The sequence below is a fragment of the Lethenteron reissneri genome, chromosome 51 (genome assembly GCF_015708825.2).
Source record: "Lethenteron reissneri isolate LAM-NWPU_2019-01 chromosome 51, ASM1570882v1, whole genome shotgun sequence".
Lineage (NCBI taxonomy): Eukaryota > Metazoa > Chordata > Hyperoartia > Petromyzontiformes > Petromyzontidae > Lethenteron > Lethenteron reissneri.
Window position 1 is genome coordinate 4,326,088 of NC_083829.1, and position 20,081 is coordinate 4,346,168.

Here is a 20,081-nt window from a genome sequence, read left to right on the forward strand (position 1 = left end):
CCTCTCTCTAATCATCATCCTCATTAGCCATGATTAATTCACTGCTGGATGGTCTCCTTAACCCAATTCCCATGATGTACGTATGTGTACGTCATGGGAACGGAACCGGAAGGAAAAAAAACACTTTTTCGGTACCGAGGCTCCCACAAGGCCATGCGGGAGGGCGTGTGTGCACAGTTTGGCGCCAGCTATCGGAGAGTGCGGTTGTGTCGCTGCGGTTCTCTACGGTGAGTAACAATGTCTTTAAAAACAACGGCGCTACCACGCCTCTCTGAATAAAATTAACGCTGACCCGCTTGCGCGTTCCAAGATTCAGCAGTGAACGGAACACCCACCCTGCAACCTGCAGCCGTCTTAGAACAGGAAAGGTTTAAGCTGTTTCTATCATGGGCGTGCGATGTAAGAGTTCGTCTCGCACCTGCACACGAACGGATTTCACTGCTCCATCTCCCGGGTGTATGTCCTCTCTGGAGCATTCCTACGCTCGACTACTGCTCCGTCGTTAATCTTGACCTTTGGCCGTCATCACGAGTGGCCTGCCCTGCCCAAGCCTCACTTATTTTTTCTTAACAGTCGAATGCAAATCTTTAACCTGTTGTGTTCTAATATATGCGTGTTGAACTTCTTTTCCACCATACGTAGCCAACCGTGCTAATCGGAGGTCCGGGGCAAGGACAACAAACTAAACATGGAAAGCAGTTTTAAAGATATTAGTTTTCAATCGAGATTTAAAAGGGCATAGCTCCGGTGTCTTCCAAATATAGCAAAGGAAGAGCGTTCCAGACGGCCGTGGACGCGCATCTGAAAGTGCATGATGCGGTGACCGTCTTTGTTCGATGGCAAGCCAAATCCATGTGTTTCTTTTTTCTGTCTCTCAATAAAATTCGAAGCATGCATCTCACCACGCTAAGTTGCACATTGTTCACTTTTCATTGCATGTTTTACGTTGGAATATTGTATATGCAACAGGTGCATTAACCAGTATTATAAAATTGCAGCAGCTCCAATTACGTCTGGAATAGCCAGTACTATGGTCAGTTGCCTGAATATCAATATATATTGTTTGTCATTTTTATTTCATCTGGCCCTTGGCAATTTAATACCAGTAAATGCAACCATACATTTGCCACCAGGCTGCGGTTTATTGTTTATACTTTGTACAACAAGACTTTAAAACCAATTTCTGAGATTGCAGTGTTATGACCGTATTAATAGCATTGGGGGAGAATTGTGAATAACCATGAAAAAAATTCAATTGGTATTTTTTTTACGTATCTAATAAATGTGTTAACTTCCCTCTTGAGAGCAACCATGCAATGTGTGCGATATCAAATACTGTGCTTCGAACGCCCTTTGATGGATCAAGCGGAGACCACCTGCTTGTACTGCCTACGTTGGCAGTACAGCAAGTAGGAAACTGCCTTGCAATGTGTGTGTGCCATTCTACGAGTGCTCTCTGCATCGCCCAGATCTAACGCCCGTGCATAATAATTGGTAAACCCTTGCAATAAAGGGAATGCAGGTCGTGAGCCTACTTTTATTGGCCATTTTGTGATTCTAATTATTGTTCCTGTTGCTGCCTCTGTTGTTGTTATTTTTTGCTGGTGTTATTCAAAATTCAGCAGATATCTTTCCGGGGCCACTGTGAATCACTTTGGTCAGAGTGCATCTCTTTGCCCGACTCTTAGTCGGATTTGTCTTTCGTTATTCCCCTGTGCAACCTCAGTGCAGTTGTTCCACCCTAATGATTTCCATGTGTGTTTGCTTAACGCCTGCCTTTGTCTGCAGAAAAGCTTGGATGACCGAATCAGTTTCCACGGAGCCAAATTCCTTTTCACATTCTGCAAAAGCCAGGCACAATGGCGTTACGCCATTCATTTGTCTTTCCTGCAATAAGATCGACAGTGCGCATGTGGTCAATGGCAGATGCACGATTTTTCTGAAACCAGCTCGCTCCTATGGTGCATTCATTCTATCTCACAACCTCCGACATGCCTCAGGCGGCTCCTTGCCCATGTCTAGCCGGTCGTCTCTCGAACCAGGAGAGGCGAGCGTCATGCCTCTATCGCATCTCCACTCTCTCTGTCATGTCTCCATGAAGATCGAAATGCATTGTCGTTAGAAGGGTGTGTTAAAAGCCCTTATTTCTAATTAATATTTTTTAAAGTTCATTACAGTCGCCCATATGAATTTGCGTATCATAGCAGACAGTATTCGTTCAAATAATTTACGCCACGTCCACAATTTTGCCAGGAACGTTGGTTGCACCGTGAAAATGCGATTGTATTCGTCGATTCATTGTTTGTTTTTGCGTACGACCAAATCGCCCAACATATACCCGATCTCGCCAGATCTCGGAAAGCTAAGCCGGCTCGAGCCTGGATAGAGGCATGGCGGGGCCCTCATCCAGCAGTGGATTGACTAAGAGGAGCGTGGATGTGAACGCTGGTTTTCTGCACGCGCGGAAATTTATAGCTTCACATCGGTCGCCCGTTTAAACTTCACAGTTTTCATATTTTGTCCGTTGGGAGATCGTCACACGCCTTGCCTGCTTCACTCGAGCTTTATTGCCCGCAGCAAATTTTCTACGAACGTGCGCTATGAAATCACGCCTATTGCTCATTCAATCTCTGACAGACATAACGACCACAGAACTCTGGGAATTGTGTCATCATATATAGAAAATGCGATGTGGGAATTGCATATTTTTTTCTCCATACGCGCGCAAGCGATGTGTTTTTATCAGGTACTAGCTTTACTTACCCGGCTTCGCCCAGGACTTGGATTCTTGTCTTGGATTAACACACGGCCGGCGAGGAGGGTGGGGGGGGGATGCGTGACGTCAGCAGGCACACTGCGTGACGCTGCCGCGTGCCGGTGACATCACAGATGTGACGTCGCCGCTCACTTGCCGTGCAATATCTGCATTATTGTGCCCCCCCCTCCCATAATACAAAAGTCTAATTTTATACTTTTTGCATTGTGTACAGTCTGGAAACTACCCACATGCTAAATTTCAAGTTTGTTGCATGTCGGGAAGTATGCTAAACATTTCGAACAGACACACATATTCAACCTAAGAGTACACATATTCACACATTTCCCTTTTATATACATATAGATACAGGGTTGGCGCTTCCTCTGCCTCGAGTGCCTTGGACTCGTCATCTCTCTCACTCCACTGTTCCCCAAGCTTGGCTCCATTCGATTAAAACTTTTAAAACTATACATTTTTTATTTTACCAGGTAAGGCCCGACTTTTTCATACGCGATCTGGCCAAAGACAATGCAGTTTCAAAAACAATGCATATGTTATATAGTTATTGGAGCAGGCTTGTTTGTATGTATGTAGGATTAATGCAGACTTCATGTCTTGCAAAAGGTATCTATTTTGTGTTTGACCATCTTAACACCTGTTTTATTGCCAAAAATGGTCAAGCCTATTCTTTTTATTTTCATCATAAACAAACTAACTATTTATAACCAAACTCTTTGGTTCTTTCGGTAAAGTCACGTCGGTATAAAATAAAATAAATCACGACGTTTCGGGCGCAACACAAGCGTCTATCATCAGGTGGGAAAGCATGGTCTGCTGCTGAGGCAGACTGTTTAAAAATGTTTGAAATGGGTGTAGCTCAAGGGTTATAAAGAGGTGGCCGGGGCTAGTGATGTTAATGTGAGAAATTAGCGTGTAACTGTAAGATAGGAGAGCGGCCTCCTCGACGATGGCACGGAAGTGGCTATGTTAATGCGAGAGATTATCATGATGTTAATGTGAGAAATTAGAGGGTACGGAAGTGGCAGTGTTAATGTGAGAGATTAGCATGATGTTAATGTGAGAAATTCGAGGGCACGGAAGTGGCTATGTTAATGTGAGAGATTAGCGTGATGTTAATGTGAGAAATTAGAAGGCACGGAAGTGGCTATGTTAATGTGAGAGATTAGCGTGATGTTAATGTGAGAGATTGGCATGTAACTGTAGAAAAGAAGGTGAAGAAGAGCGGCCTCCTCGACGAGGGAGTGCAACCCAACGGGTGTAATCCGAAGGGCCTGTGAGTTTGAGAGTGCAATACAAAAGACATGTGAGCATGAGAGGGCAATCCGAAGGCACGAGAGTGCAATTCAACGGACATGTGAGCATGAGAGATCTAAGAGAGAGACATGGAGACACAGAGTTGAAATAACAGCTGACATATGCATGTAATACCCACTGGGCTATATAGCTCTTTTTCAGAAGCGATCAGGCCACAAATGATCACTCAAGGAAGTGGCTTATCACGTGTGAATGTATTGCAGCCAAATACCCGAAACACATTTCGATTCTAAATGTGGAAGGAAAAACCAGAGGGGCGCGAGAAAAATCCACGCGACCTTAACGAGAACATGCAAACTCCAAATATGCCGCAGGCATCGGGGTCGGGATCCAGCTCACGACCTCTTGCACACCAGGCGAGGTGGTTAACATCTCGCCACCATGGCACCCGATTACAAATTGTCGCTCACGTTTCCGCACACTTGAAACACGCGCTCACGACTGCACACACGCACGCACGTACCACAGGCACGCACCCCCGAAAACCATGACAGCTGAATTATCTTCGTGCTTTCATATTGGTAGAGACACACACAACACATGGCGTTTTGCCAAGTACCCTACGTGTAACGGTGGACTTAAGTCGGATATGTGCCCGTCTGTTCAGTCGCATGTGTGCTTGTCCTGGTCGCGTTCAGAAAGGTTTTTTTTTGCACGCGGCGAAAACGCTTTGACACTAACGCAAGGCTTTGCTTATGTATTTATTTATTATTTCGCGAAGCCTCTGTTCAATAATGCAGTGGCCTGATGCCTCCGTTCTGGATTTGTCTCCCCCCCCCCCCCTTCTCTCTGTAGTCATAATCCAAAAGGACCTGTCTCTCTGGAGCAGCAGATAGCGAGCTCGCTGAAACCGAGGGAAGAGCTGGAAGATGATGGTAAGAAAACACGTGCTTTGCTGAACATTTACTTGTATTTGAGGGGATCACAAAGACAAAGATCCCCCCCAGAAAGCATTAACAGGCTGTTGGGGCAAGTGCTGTTGGTGAGTAGCACCTATGAAGATGCGTCACGGCACACAAGGGGGTGAGTGGCCAAGACCACGTCCCGGCCGCCTTTGTCTCCCCAGTGGCGATGTTTACACACTGCACCAGGTACTTATTTTAGGCTGAGTCGACCTAGGGGAGGCCGAGGACCAGTTCAGATAAGTCACTGGTGTCGGTGGCCATGAGCGGGAATTGAATCCGGGTTGTCAGGTTCGTAGCGCAGCGCGTTAACCGCCACTATACTACCGCTCACCAACACATTTGAGAGGATTACACACACGCGCGCACACACACGCACACGCGCACACCGAGACGTCTGGTCAATGAGCTTTACGTTTGCAGTTGACGTGAAAGGCGGTACGCCATGTCTGAGCCGTGGCCTCGGGAGACGATAGCGGGTTGGCATGTCAGAAGGACAATGATCCGTCCTCTCAAAAAATCACGACAACTGCTGTCCTTGAGCTTGCTTGCATTTTGAGGCATATAAGCGTACTTCGTCCTGCTTTTTGTCTTATTGAGCCGGCCTTCGTTTAGTTTTTTTTTTTTGCTTTGGTCACGTGCGGATGTGCCCCATCGATGGCCCGCGATGGTGGACACCCAGAACATAGCGTGTATAATAGAACGACTCGGGTTGCCTGATTCGCAAATGCGAAGGAGCGGGGGAGGTGTCATCATGAACAGCCGTGAAACACCGCTCCGCGACTTGTGCAGTACAATTGTTTGGCTCGACCACCTCAAGCTAAAATTATTATTGCTGCTCTCCACATCAACATCAGCCATACGAAGAAGAAGACTGTAAAACAGCACGCGCTGTATCGTTGCAAAAACACATCGGAGAGCTGTACTAAAGTCGATACTAAATATACCTTTCAAAACATAACATTGTATAATAATGGGTTTTTGCGGGATGTAACGTGTGCTGTTTGGCACGACGACCGGCACTTCGCTCTGCTGACTGACTATAAAATACTCAGCTCCTACGGGGAGTAGCACAGGCGTCAAACAACGCGTTGTACGACCCACGGACACAACGTGTGGTACGACCCATGAACACAACGCGTGGTATGACCCATGAACACAACGCGTGGCGGTATGACCCATGAACACAACGGGTAAAGGCCCTGTAAAGCACGACCACATAAAACCGACGCAGCGGTGATTGTGGAGGCGCACGACATACAGCACTGGATGATAGCATGGTGTCGATGGAGGAACAGAGCGTAAATAAAGGAGAGCTGAATAAATATGTACATTTGCATAAGCACAGCCCAAATATTTACTTGTTAAATCATTGACTGAAACAAACATGATTACCATTTTAGTCGAAAAAAATAGTGTTACGTAATTATCGGTCGAGAAATTGGAATTGTGTTTTGCTGTTATAAATTTGAAACAAAATTATAGGCAGAATATAAACAATTGCATAACGCGGAGTTATTCGTTTACAAAATCGCGAAATAATTTGGCTAAATGTAATAAAACCGCGCACTTGCCACTTGCATGATTTCCCGTGCGGCGCAAAGGCGATGGACGACGTTGACGCGTTTCACACGAGGGTACAGTCCTGCCAGCGGAGATTACGGGCTCGCAAGATCCGAGTGGCATCCCAGGTTACGCAAAAAACTAAATACGTCATGGGACCATCGTTGCCAGGAACAAAATTTGAGAATAAGTTTTTCCCCTTTTTTATGGCAACAAAACAGCTGTGTTAAGTCGTTCAAACACCAAACTGAAACCTTTTACGAGGAATCATGTCTGCATTAACCACAATGCTTGTGGTGAAAATGCAAACAAAAAAATACTCTGATAATCTTCTTGGTTCTTTCGGTAAAGTCACATAGAAGGGAAATAATAAAAATAAAACATGATAAAATAATTCTCATGACGTTTCGGCCACAACGCAAGCAGCCGTCCTCAGGTGAAGAACAGCTCTGTCGGAAAGACAGCGTCTGAATGAACACCACCACGCTTGGCAGCGTATATTTAAGCTGGGTTGGAGAGGGAAGAGCGCCTTGACAAATGCATTTGCATATCAAGAGGAATTTAGCATATTTATGGGAAATGCAGAAGATGAATCCCTGCAGTCACGAAAGCTTTAAATCGAAATATATACTCTGATAACATATGCATTGTCTTTGAAACTGATTGCTCCACACCAGAGACCGCTTTCTTTTGACGCCTCGTCTCGAACGGTGTTAGACCAGAGGACGCCATTGCAAAACGTCCCAAGCGAGCCGCTCGTGGCGGACTGCGAGCACCGCTGTCCGTGCGGGACGACGTGGAGCTCGGCCTCCGTGACCCCGCAGAGCACTTTGGGAATAACGCCGACTGACCCCACTCCGTTCCGGCCGTGTTTCACGCGTCGCACGTACCTGCCCGCGGCCAGTCGTTATCTTTTTTTTTGTCCCCAATGCACCGACCGCTGTAAACAATCATAATAAAAGAGTTTCTGTTTATAATGCACCATTATTCCAAAGACTCTGAGGGACACTTGCTAGTTTATTAGTTAATTTGAACATAATCTGTATGCTCTTTGGTTCTTTCGGTAAAGTCACATGGAAAGAAATAAAATAATAATAGAATACGACCATCATCAGGTACAGATGAATTATTATTTTATTTTATTTCTTCTAACGTGACTTTACCGAAAGAACCAAAGAGTAATTCCTGCAGTCACGAAAGCTTCGAATCTAGTTTGAATCTGTGCGCTGCTCAGACAATAAGTGTTTGACAGTCTTTGTTGACACTCTTCGGAGGTGCGGTGGGCCCCAAGGTGATAGCCACGAGCCGAGTGAGCTCCGGACGACTGGCGGAGAGACACCGCACCGCTCGCCACTCCAAGGACGGAGTGGCTTTGAAGCGAGTCTGTTGCCCTCATGTTGTTTGGTGCGACGCGGTGGAGCGATGTTAACTACCTCACCGGGTATGCAGGAGGTCGTGGGGTTCAATCCCCGGCCCGCCCCCCCCCGACGCCTGCTGTATATTTGGAGTTTGTGGTGTGTCTCTCTCTCTGTCCGCCATGGTCGCGTGGATTTTTTTCTTCGAGTCCCCCGGTTTTTCCACCTCCACATTAGAATCGACATCACGCGTTTAGAGTGTTTGGCTGCTATAAATGTCCACGTGATCAGCCACTTCGTTGAGCTATCGTTCGTGGCCAGGTTGCTTCTGAAAAAAAGCTACATAGCTTAGTGGGCCTTACCTGGTAGAATAAACATTTGTATAACTTTACCAGTGTGGTGATGTACAGTTCAACAACCCCCATCATCTTAATGGCAGAGGATGGGGTGTTGGTAGTCTCATCCAGCAGTGGATTGATGAAAGAGCTGTACGTGTACGTATCTTAAATTGCTTCGTATATACAAAGTTACGTGCATTCAGAATGCACATAGGCCAAGTTTAAACTGTGCCCTTGCTATAAATATTGATGTTTAGTTTCATGTGCCAAGTATTCTGTGTTCCTGACGATGCTGCAACGCTTGTCCAAGGCAAATTAACGAGCAGAGTTAGAGACTTTATAACTGTCCCATTTTTGAATCGCAGTCATTATTCATTTCCATAGCACGATACAATTTTTTTTTGTCAACTGAGCCCAGTACAGCACCACGAACCCAGACATTCCGTCCATTGGGAGGGCACATGTTTACACCGATGATAAAGTTACCCGTTCCTTAAACTGCCGTAGACATTTGTAGACTTTTCTATTAATTTCTTTACTTATTCACGTATCCACCGCCACGGGGGATATAATATGGATCCGATTCAAACCAGCCATTCCGTGCCATTTGCACCGGTGTTTCTGGCCGTGAAATATCGATGCAGGCTTCAGCCCGACTCTGTCGATTCTGCTTTGGAAACCGCACAGGAGCTTGGCTGAGACAAAAAACGGTAGTTTTGGCCCTCGCTCGTCCAGACACGGCCACCAATTACCCGATCCCGTTTTTTTGGCCAATTTACGTGAAAGCGAGTTTTCTCAAAGCTATTTTTAACAACGCCCTGTCAAAGCAAACCACCAGCTGTATCGATAGCTTTCGTGCCTCATCCTGCTACCAAGGAAACCGCAGGCGTAATGGCATCGTTTCGTTTGTTGTTGTTGTTGTTGTCGTCCGCGCACCTTGCAAAAAAACGTCTTTCCTACCTGCGGTGTTTGTCACGCTAGCCAATGGCTCTGAACCCACAGTGCAGATGTCTGTCGCCATAGTAACCTGAGTAAGCACAATGAAGCACTGTGATGTTGGTGCTCGTATTTACGTTCTGCCGCACCGCCTTTCTCTTGAAAACGATTCAACACAAGTCATGTTATTCTCTCTGAATGAAGTTTACCTATTTTTGCCGAATTTTTATTTCAGTAGTTAAATTTCGATTTAAAGCTTTCGTGACTGCAGGGATTCATCTTCTTGGTTCTTTCGGTAAAGTCACGTAGAAGGGAAGTAATAAAATAATAAAAATAAAACATAATAAAATGAAATAATAATATATTATTTTATTATGTTTTATTTTTATTATTTTATTACTTCCCTTCTACGTGACTTTACCGAAAGAACCAAGAAGATTTATTTCAGCAGGTAAGGCCCACTGTGCTCTACAGCTCTTTTTCAGAATGTATATATGTATGTTGAACTTCTTTGTCACAGTACGTAGTCAACTGTGCTCATCGGAGGTGCGGGTGAAGGACAACAAACTAAGCGCAAAAAGCAACTAATTTCTTTTGAACTGCGCTTTGTGTTTTTGTCTTTGCCGTCCTTTTCCCCGCGTGTTCGCTAATAAGGTCCCAGCCGTACATTTTCAGGCGCTCAAACTTACGTACTACCCTCCAATGCATGGGCAAAACACTGAAAATTACTCGGCTCTGCATTCAGTCTTAATTAATGATCTAAATTGCTGCGTGTATATAAACTAAACTATTTTGTTTAACAGCTAGAACCCACGGAGCTATTAGTTATTTTTTCAGAGGCGACCTGGCCACACGTGATAACTCATCGCAGTAGCTATATCATCACACGTGGGAATTTAGAGCAGCAGCAGTAGCCAAATAAAAAAAATGGAGGACACAGAGAACAATCCACGCCACCAACGCGGGGGGAGAGAGAACACACGGACTCCAAATACAGGGTGTTTTGAAAACATGAACCCAATTTCAAAGCAGTATAATTCACGATGGCAACATGTTACAATTACACAAAAAGTTACAAACGGTTTAATGAGTTATCACGTTTTACTAACCATTTTATAAATGCTTTATGTGCCCTTCACCTGCTGTACAGACAACATCGAGACGATAGTTGAATTCGTCCCAAATGCCCTTCAAAGTGTCTTCTTCCACTGAAGTCACCGCTGCCGTGATTCTGTTTTTGAGGTCATCCAGATTAGTCGCGAATGGTGGCACAAAAACACGGTCTTTGACGTATCCCCACAAGAAAATGTCGCAGGGTGTGGTGATGTCTGGGGATCTTGGGGGCCAAGGGTGTAGCACCAAGTCTTGGGGTCCCGTGCGACCTATCCAACGTTGAGGCAGTGTGTCTTGTGAATGACTGAGGCTCGGGGCTGTTTGTACGCTGGGAGAGGCATCAAGCAGTAATCATTCAGTAATCATTTGAAACGATATGCCCCGCCCTCTCTATGCCCCGCCCTCTCTATGCCCCGCCCTTTCAAGTGGTAAGAGTTTCATTAATGGGCAGTTCGTGGTTGCAGAGATATAGCGATTTAAAATCGGGTCCAATTTTTGAAACACCCTGTATACAAGGTGCTTCAAATAAATGTTAACACTTAAGTGGGACTATCGTTTTTAATGGAAAAAATAACGGATACTACACTGTAACATGATAACAAATGTAATGTTAATAGCTTCAAAAGTCAAAGAGTCTCCCACTTGTTCGCCATCATTGTCAACACGTGCCTGGAATCTTCTCCAGGTGGTCTCCAGAGCCCGGAAGCACATTTCTTGTGATATTGTTGCAAATTATTAGAAGCGTTCACATTTTTTTTAAGCACCCTGTACAACAGGCATCGTCAGGGATCCGGGATCGAACCTAGGACCTCCCTGCGTGTACCCGGCGTGGGAGTATCTAGCTTAAGTGCTCCAGAATCAGACACAATTTTTACTGACTTTCGCCAGTCGGTGTAAGAACAAAACTTGGCACCATTGTGCACGTGGCAATATCGCGGGAGCGGCGGTTTGTTACAATAACATTGTGCTGTCACTTTGCAGTGTATACGATACACATCTCTCCAGGCCGATGTGCACAACTGGGTTTGGGGGGGGGGACTTTGGTTACTGCACAACGCGAATGGGCGGTGTAATTGCAGCGCGGCGGCGTATCGCACAGGTCGCATACCGCGCATTGCAGGCTGCGGTAAAAGGGAGAGAAAAAATCACCACGTTGGCCTCTCTGTACGGCGTCGCAATTGTCGTTGCAGCGCTCTGTCGTTTAATCGGGACGTGACTAATGCTTAACGACAACCGTTGCAAGCGATATGAGCTCCCATTATTACTCGGAGAGAGAGCCTCCTGCCGTGCATCGTCTCCCCAGGAGCACTGGCCCGCATTGTTCGCCTGAATTCTCACAATTCCCATACAAAGCTTGCCCAAGTTGAGTGCAGTGTATCTATTTGACGACCTGATAGAACAATCGATGCGTTCGATTAAAGTTTTGCAAGGTTCACCTTTGTTGTTTGAGTATTGAAGTGCAGTGGAAATGAATAACTCTTTGATTGCATCTTGTATATTCTTGGTTCTTTCGGTAAAGTCACGTAGAAGGGAAATAATAAAATAATAATTATATAAAACAATATTTCCCTTCTATGTGTGCAGTCACGAAAGCTTTAAATAAAAAAAATGCATCGTGTATACTTTATGGGGTGGAGCAATGATGCAGTGGATAATACACTTTGCTATGAACCTGGCATACTGTGATTTCTGGCCACAGCTAAGATGAGTGAAGAGTGATACCTCAACAGGTCCGGGACCCTAACCCCAGCACCACTGTGCTACTTCACCAACTTGCTCTGATCAGCCATGTTTGAAGCATAGTCAAACAACCCCCTCAAAGGCTGATATGGCATAGAAAATCCTGCATGTAGCAGTGGATTGAGAAAGGATGTAACGTAAGTGGGTGGTATCATTGTTTATACAACCAGTTGGCACTGCAGTCGAGCACTCTGTCTCGCAGTCAGAAAGTTTGAGTTCAATTCCCACTTGGGAAATTACCCGGCCCAGGTTTTTGAGAATTGGTGGCACTGTTGTGATAAATAATGGTGGGTGTGTGGAATGTCATCCATAATAGTACAGGGACTTCTCTACTTACCAACTAGTTAGGCCCCAGAGGTTTGTTTGTAAGTCAATTTGTTCGTAAGTCCAACTTTACTCCTGTCGATTTCAAATATGTTTAACTGCATGTACACTAAACACAGGGAATAGCTTTAAACGTTGCATAATCTCCTGTAGTTGTAGATGCCACTGGTTCTTCGTGTTCTGCAGATGTAGATGCCACTGGTTCTTCACGTTCTGCAGATGTAGATGGCACTGGTTCTTCACGTTCTGCAAATGTAGATGCCACTGGTTCTTCATGTTATGTAGATGTAGATGCACTGGTTCTTCATGTTCTGTAGCTGTAGATGCCACTGGTTCTTCACGTTCTGTAGATGTAGATGCCACTGGTTCTTCACGTTCTGTAGCTGTAGATGCCACTGGTTCTTCACATTCTGCAGATGTAAATGCCACCAACGCCATCTGTTGCGTGGCGGTTGAACTTACGACTCTCGGTCTGAACAGGCAACTGGGCATACGGGCAGGTTTGTTCATATCTCTTAAAGTTCGTAAGTCAAATGTTCGTAAGTAGAGGATTCTCTTAAATGTGTAAATTCCACTCCTGGCTCATGTTCACCAATGGGAATGAATTCCACCTTTAGCGCGTTTAAATGCTTAGGCAAGTTTCGACTTGAGATTAACATTCTGATTGTCAATGTTATCAAGTGCAGCCAAAAAGTTACCCCCTTTTTGTCACATTGAAAAAAAAAATATCAATGGAGAGTTAAGCAGCATTTTTTTTTTACATCCAAAGAAGAGTTCGTGTTAACCTCATTGTATGAAAAGGGGATCTTTTTTTAAAAGCCCTTGTTTGGTTTAAGGAGCGTAAAGACAAATAGCCCTCATTGAGCACTGGAAGTTATCAGGACACAGTTGGACTGTTGCGACATTGATCCTCCGCTTAAGAAGCGGCCGTGTGAATAAAATACTCCTTTGCGCCCGAGGAGGCTCCTGCAACGGAGCCCCACGTGATACATCAGTTGCTCGGATCGCTCGTTTTGCAGCCCGGCCGCTGTATCAACCTTCAGTTCTCCTCGCGTCCCGCAGAGTTTTCTCGCTAGAATGTGCGGCGAGAATTGGGTCATTTTATATTTAAATGTGCAGCACGCAATTCCCGAGACGGTCTGACTTTTTTTTTTGCCTTTTCCCCACAAATTTCATTCCCGCTCGTGTGACCAGAATCGCGAGGTGAAATTTAGTCAAATTAAGTTAATTAAAGTATTTAATGTGATGGGTTTTTCGTACGATCGTTTTAATGACCGGGCTGAGACACACATCATCTCACTACACTCGGGAACCCGGTTTTAATCACAGATAGCTGCCTGGGATTTCACTCCCCCCCCCCCCCCCGTCAACCCATAGGTGCCAGCTCAACGCTCCAACGACCCCTGAGTCACCCACGCACATCGAGTTGATCTCGGTTATTTTAAATGTAATACTGAGTATGGGCACATTCAAAGTCAACGTCAACAAAACAGTTGCCATGCTTTCAACAAGCTTTGGGTTGTCCTGAGCCAGCCGTAGACATTCCACATTTGTATGTTTCAGAGCAGTCATTCCATAGGACAACCATTATTGACTCGCCATGCATTGGTGATCTGTTTTTTTTTTTTTAACACGTAGCAGGCTTTCGCGACCAATATTATTCATAATAAACGTTTTTGGGTTAGATCGCGTTATTTATAAATGTGTCGTAACCCTCCACCACCCGACACGGCCAATCGGCAAAAAAGTGTCATTCTGGTGACTTGCCCGTTGATGCTGAATGTAATTACCAGCGAAACATCACAGTACTAAAAATTGTAAATATTGTGGATTCGCTCTTCAACACACCGGTGGGCTAAAGTAGTGAACTATTTGTCTTTTGTCAACGTGACACTTTTTTGCTGATTGGCCGTGTCGGGTGGTGGAGGGTTACGACACATTTATAAATAATGCGATCTAACCCAAAAACGTTTATTCTGGGTTTTTTTTATCGATCGGTAATGCTGCCGTGGCGTACGCCGGGTTCGCACGTCTGGACTTGCGCTCCAGAGGCCACCCGTTTCACTTGATCTGCCAGCGGTGCCCGTCGCAACATTGAGCGCGGGCTTTCTTAAAATCCGCCCACACCTCTAACTCCACAGAAGAATAAATGGGTTCGCCACAGTGAGTTCATCGTGTGGTGGGACAGTGGCGTTATCTCGGTGTGGTCTGGGACTGATGTGTTGCTGTTGTTGTTGTTTTTGCTACCTTGCCCAATCTTGATAAATCGGACTTACAATAAAACCTTGGATTGCGAGTAACTTGGTCTGCGAGTGTTTTGCAAGACGAGCAAAAATTTAAAGTAAATATTGATTTGATAAACGAGCGAGGTCTTGCAATACGAGTAGTACGTATACGCTTTGTCTGCCGAGCGTCACGTGATCACAACTGATATACGAGTGCTTTGGATTACAAGCACGCTTCTGGAACGAATTACGCTCGCAATCCAAGGTTTTACTGTATATTATTTATTCATTTATTATTTACGTCTATTTTGTGACTTGCTTACCATTTTCTCTAGTTTGCACCCCGATCGTTTTTGTTGTATTGTTTGCTGTTGTAGCTTGCTCACCCGCCCGTAATGGACATCTTTGAAAAGAGCTTCACAGCTCATCGGATTCCTCCTGCAGTCTCAATAAACATTACATTGGTCAACACACTTTTTCTGGCATAAGGTATTCCAACGGTTTTAAGGTAAATTTGGGGTGCTGATTCCAAATCTGGCATCAGTTTTGTCTATCACATCAGGTTTTTGAGATATCAAATATTGCATTTTCAATAAATGTGGATCTACATAAAATTATATTATAACCACACTATCCTAAAAATACAGCACCATATTTTAACACTAAAGCAGTCACTGACTCGCAACAACTTGCAATCATAAGTGACAGAGTTAATTTCGGGTAAAATCAATGAAAATGGGGTATGCCGATAGCATAAAAATGAGATGTGATAGAGCAAATCTGAGATCAGATTTGGAATCAGAACCCTGAAGTTAGTCTAAAACAGCTGCAAAAGTCCAGGCCAGAAAAAAAGTTTTTTTGTTGTTGACCAGTGTAATGAATGAACTGACCTATCAGCACGTGAATAAGATACTATTTGAAGCACACCAATTTTTAAGTAAATCTATCCAAGTTGTGCTTGCTTTCAGGTCTCACTAAACCGTTCGTAAAACAAAAAAATGCGGCCACAATTCACGCGTGAAGCTCCAGCATCTGTGGTATGACCGAACGTGCGCATCAAATCATCGATGGCTTAATTCCAAGATATTTTTTTTTTGACCAATGTTATGATTCTAAATCTGGGCCGCAAGCCCTCTGAAGGATCTCTGTGTAGAGCTTTCAGCAGGAGGCCCTTCTGCAAGCAGCGGCGTGAGCGAGCAATTGCGGAGCCGCACCTTTATCCCATCTTGTATATATCTATTGTAGATGATATTAGAGACCGAGCAAACCCCACCCCCCCATTTGTAACGTTAAACTCTCTCAACGTTCTCGCCGAATAAGGCGCTCTGCCAAGGCACGGTTCGAAGTAATCACTAAAGTTGGTTACGACAAAGCGTACATTTTGGGTGTAAACAACATTGATGGTGCCATTCCTTATTTGCGGCCGGATTAAATGTTCTGCAGCCACAGCGTGATCCTCTGCCTGTCCTGTGTTCGTCGCTTCATTTCTCCCAGGAGCGCGTTTTGTCCGCTGGCCTGCCGCGTGGGGCAATCTGCGCCGTTTAGTTGCACGATTGAATGTCACGTTGCGCGAGGATTAAGTCGCTGTGGTTTTTCTTTTGTTATCTTAATCTGCTTCTGGTTATATTTGTAAGTAATTTTGATAATAATAATCTTTGTTTTAATAAAGCACCTTTCGTATTGAAATATCTCAAATCGTATTACGGAAGAACTAAAATAAATAACTAGAGCTGTGATTTACGCGGATTTTTTTCTTCTTCTCCGCTTACAGACAATGTGCAGAATATGCAAAGGTTTTCGTTGAGGGTATAATTGGGATAATATTCTTGTTTCATCACATTCGCCGGTCTCTACCATTCTTATTTATTTGCATTTTATTCTTTTATTTCCTTTTTTGTCATTTGCTTACGTTTCCTATGCATTGCACTCCCATCGTTGTTTTTTTTATTTTTGTTGTAACTTTCTGACCCCCGTGCCCCTAACTGGACATAGGTGGCAAAGAGCTTCATAGCTCATCGGATTCCTCCAGTCCTAAAGAAAGATTCCAATTGTGAGCGCAGATTGCCATCACATGCAGCTCATTGATCGTTGCAAAACGTGGAAACTGGACCCGTTATGTATCCATGTGGTGCCTGTCTCTTTATAGACACGTTGATTTATGTTTCTTAAAATCAGAAACGCGGAAACAATTAGATAATTCTAATCACAATCACAGATGTATCTTGCACATTCAAAAACAATCAATTTAGCCATTGCATTGCGCCATATTATATACAGTAAAACCTTGAATTGCGAGCTGAATTCGTTCCGGAAACGTGATTGTAATCCAAAGCACTCGTATATGAAAGCACTCGTATATCAGTTGTGATCACGTGACGCTCGGCAGACAAAGCGTATACACGTACTACTCGTATTGCAAGACCTCGCTCGTTTATCAAATTAATATTTAATTTAAAAAATTGCTCGTCTTGCAAAACACTCGCAGACCAAGTTACTCGCAATCCAAGGTTTTACTGTACTCGTTATTTGCTCAATCAAGTGAAAAGGAAACGTAGTGTCCGAGAGGCATATTAGTTCTCTCATTAACACGTCCTTGCCAAGTAATATCACCACGAAATGTTTACAACGCAACTTGAATTTAGGCGACGGTAAAAAAATCTACAAAGCTAACTTTCCATTTGGCCTCCATCTTTCTGTCATCAGTCGATGAAGTACAAAATGTTCCAGACGCACGGAAACTAATTTGAGAAGACTGCAGACTAGTTAATTGGCCCATGCAAATGCAACAGCAGCAGGCTTTTTGTATTCAATACATGTTGCGCATGTTACGTGCTTTGAGACATGAATATTAAGCTCGCTTGATCTTTCCCCCTTTTCAAGTGAAGAACACAGGCTATGTCTGTGGCCCACAACACAGCGCCCATCTGTATTCGATTACGGCTTCAAACCCAATCCATGTTAAACTCCTTAGCAATCTCGACACCTTTGAGTCGTGCAGCTGTGTCGTGTAACCAATAAGAATAGGTATTTTAAATAATTGATTCTGTGACGAAGAGATCGCAAATTTACAATAGCAACTAATTTTCGCTTCGTGTCATTTATATGCTAATTGGCGGGTTGAAGTGTGCATTCTGGGTTTGTTTCAAACGATCGGGTGGGGGGGGGGGGTCTACACTAATTGTAAAAAGGAGCTCAATTTGATTTGTCCTTTGCGGGCGATTTGTTTGCAATGCACGTTGTCTCCTGTTGCTGTTGGTCTCGCGTCAGTCAATATTGAGCAGTCGATCTCAAAATACCAAGGAAGTTGCTTGCTTGTACCGTAATTAAAGCGCCGCTTGCTTCAGGATGTGAATCATTTTGGAGGTGATGTCTTTAGACTCTTTCTTGCCATTACGTTTAGTGCCATTTTCCCACCGTTCACTTTTTTTTACATACGTATTTACAGGGTGCTTCAAAAAATGTTTTAACGCTTCCGAGAATTTGCATCAATGCCACGAGAAATGTACCTCCCGGCTCTGGAGACCACCTAGAAAAGATTCCAGGCACGTGTTGACAATGATGGCGAACAAGTGGGAGACTCTTTTGACTTTTTGAAGCTATGAACATACATTTGTTATCATGTTACGGCATATCATCTGTTCTTTTTCCATTAAAAACTATAGTGCCCATGTAAGTGTTAACATTGTTTTGAAGCACCCTGTACATATTTACATTTTTACGCGTTATTTGGCGATATAAATGACCGTGACTTGGTGTTGCTCGAAAGCCCAGACAAAGGAGTCGGCCCTTGAAGTGTCCCTCTTTGAAAGTCGGAATTGGAGAAACGATGCCAGGCAGTGACCCTGGTCCCGCTCCTCGGTGTACAGAGGAGGAGGAGAAGGAGGTTGTGAGTCATGCTGCAGGGATCATGTCCCGGTGTATGTGTGAACGTTGAAATTATTTCGCACCGTACGTAGCAGAGGTCGCAATCGGGTACCCGATACCCGCACCCTACCCGATACCCGGCTACCCGTACCCGGCCGGGTACGGGTAGCCGTTTGTGACCCTGGTGCGGCCGGGTATGGGTACGGGTAGGCCGTGAGTCACTGGTGAGTAACCGTTTGTCACTCATTTCCCAACGTCTTGACTCTTCTCACAATTCAAGTTCCTAGAATCAACCCACCCGCGCCTGCAGCATGGCTTCATTCCAGAGGTTGCAATCGGGTACCCGATACCCGTACCCTACCCGTACCCGACCCTCGTGCGGCCGGGTACGGGTAAGGAATCAAAACCCGTTTGCAACCTCTGGTACGTAGCCAACCGTGTTAATCGGAGGTGGTAGTGTTGAGTCTATGGGTGGTATTGAGTCTATGGGTATTGTTGTTTCTAGATTTGTACTGTTGTTAGTCTGTGGGCAGTGTAAGTCTATGGGCAGTATGTACGTTAAACTTCTTTCACGCCATACGTAGCCAACCGTGCTTAACGGAGGTGGTAGTGTTGAGTCTATGAGTAGTGTTGAGTTTATGGGTGGTATTGAGTCTATGGGTAGTGTTAGTCTGTGGGCAGTGTAAGTCTATGGGCAGTATGTACGTTAAACTTCTTTCACGCCGTACATAGCCAACCGTGCTAATCGGAGGTGGACGTGCACCCTGAGAATCTAACGTTCAGCCAGGACCAGACAGGGTTACAAGTTCGGCTGAAATTTGCATTGACTAATTGGCACTGATACGTGTGGCATTGTTTTTGTATTGTTCACCTTTTGGCGTTCTCTGGTCTGACACTGGTGAGACAAGGCCATAAAGAAGGCTGCCTCTGGTGTAGGCCAATAAGTTTCATCGTCATTGCCCACACTCATCCCCGTCTCGACTCACTAGCCTGTCTCCGCGCTCTCAACTGGCTACCCATCGCCAGTAGGGTCACATACAAGATCGCCTGCCTCTGCCACAATGCCTTCATATCCGCCTGCCCGCCGTACCTTTCTTCATTATTGACAACTTGCAGCTCAGCACACGGCAGATGCCTGCGCAGCGCGACTCACGACCTCCTCTTGATACCAAAGTCCAGGATGGATTTGTCTATGCGCCGCTTCTCGGTGGCAGCCCCAACAGTCTGGAACGATATCCCTCTGCACATTTGCAGCATCACCTCAATCACTTCCTTCAAAGACACTTTAAAACTCACCTCTACAACCACGTGCTTTTGAGCGACTCAGAGCTTGGCTCCGCGCCTCTGAGTTGCGGCCGTTACGTCCGCAAATTTGCGCGCGTTATAAATTGCATTATTATTATCAGAGCGTGTTTATTTGCATGTTCACGACAACAGTTTGTTGTTAATGCAGACTTCATTACTTGCAAAAGGTCTCTATTTGGTGTCTGAACATCTTAACACCTGTTGTATTGCCAGAAAGGGCTAAAACTCTTCTTATTTTTAAATTGGCTTTTGTTCGTGTTTACACGTTGCACCCGTATATATGTGGTGGGTATTGTTTAATGAGCAGAACACTCAATAGTTCT

At 44.8% G+C, this 20,081-nt stretch overlaps 1 protein-coding gene across 1 annotated transcript in view; it reads left to right on the plus strand.

Annotated features, from left to right (window-relative positions):
• The window catches only part of LOC133355407 (membrane-associated guanylate kinase, WW and PDZ domain-containing protein 1-like), a 325,885-nt gene that overhangs the window by 185,544 nt on the left and 120,260 nt on the right, over nucleotides 1-20,081 (plus strand). Inside the window, 1 exon segment of the mRNA XM_061572686.1 lies at nucleotides 4,889-4,968. Within this exon segment, the coding sequence (XP_061428670.1) occupies nucleotides 4,889-4,968 (80 nt within the window).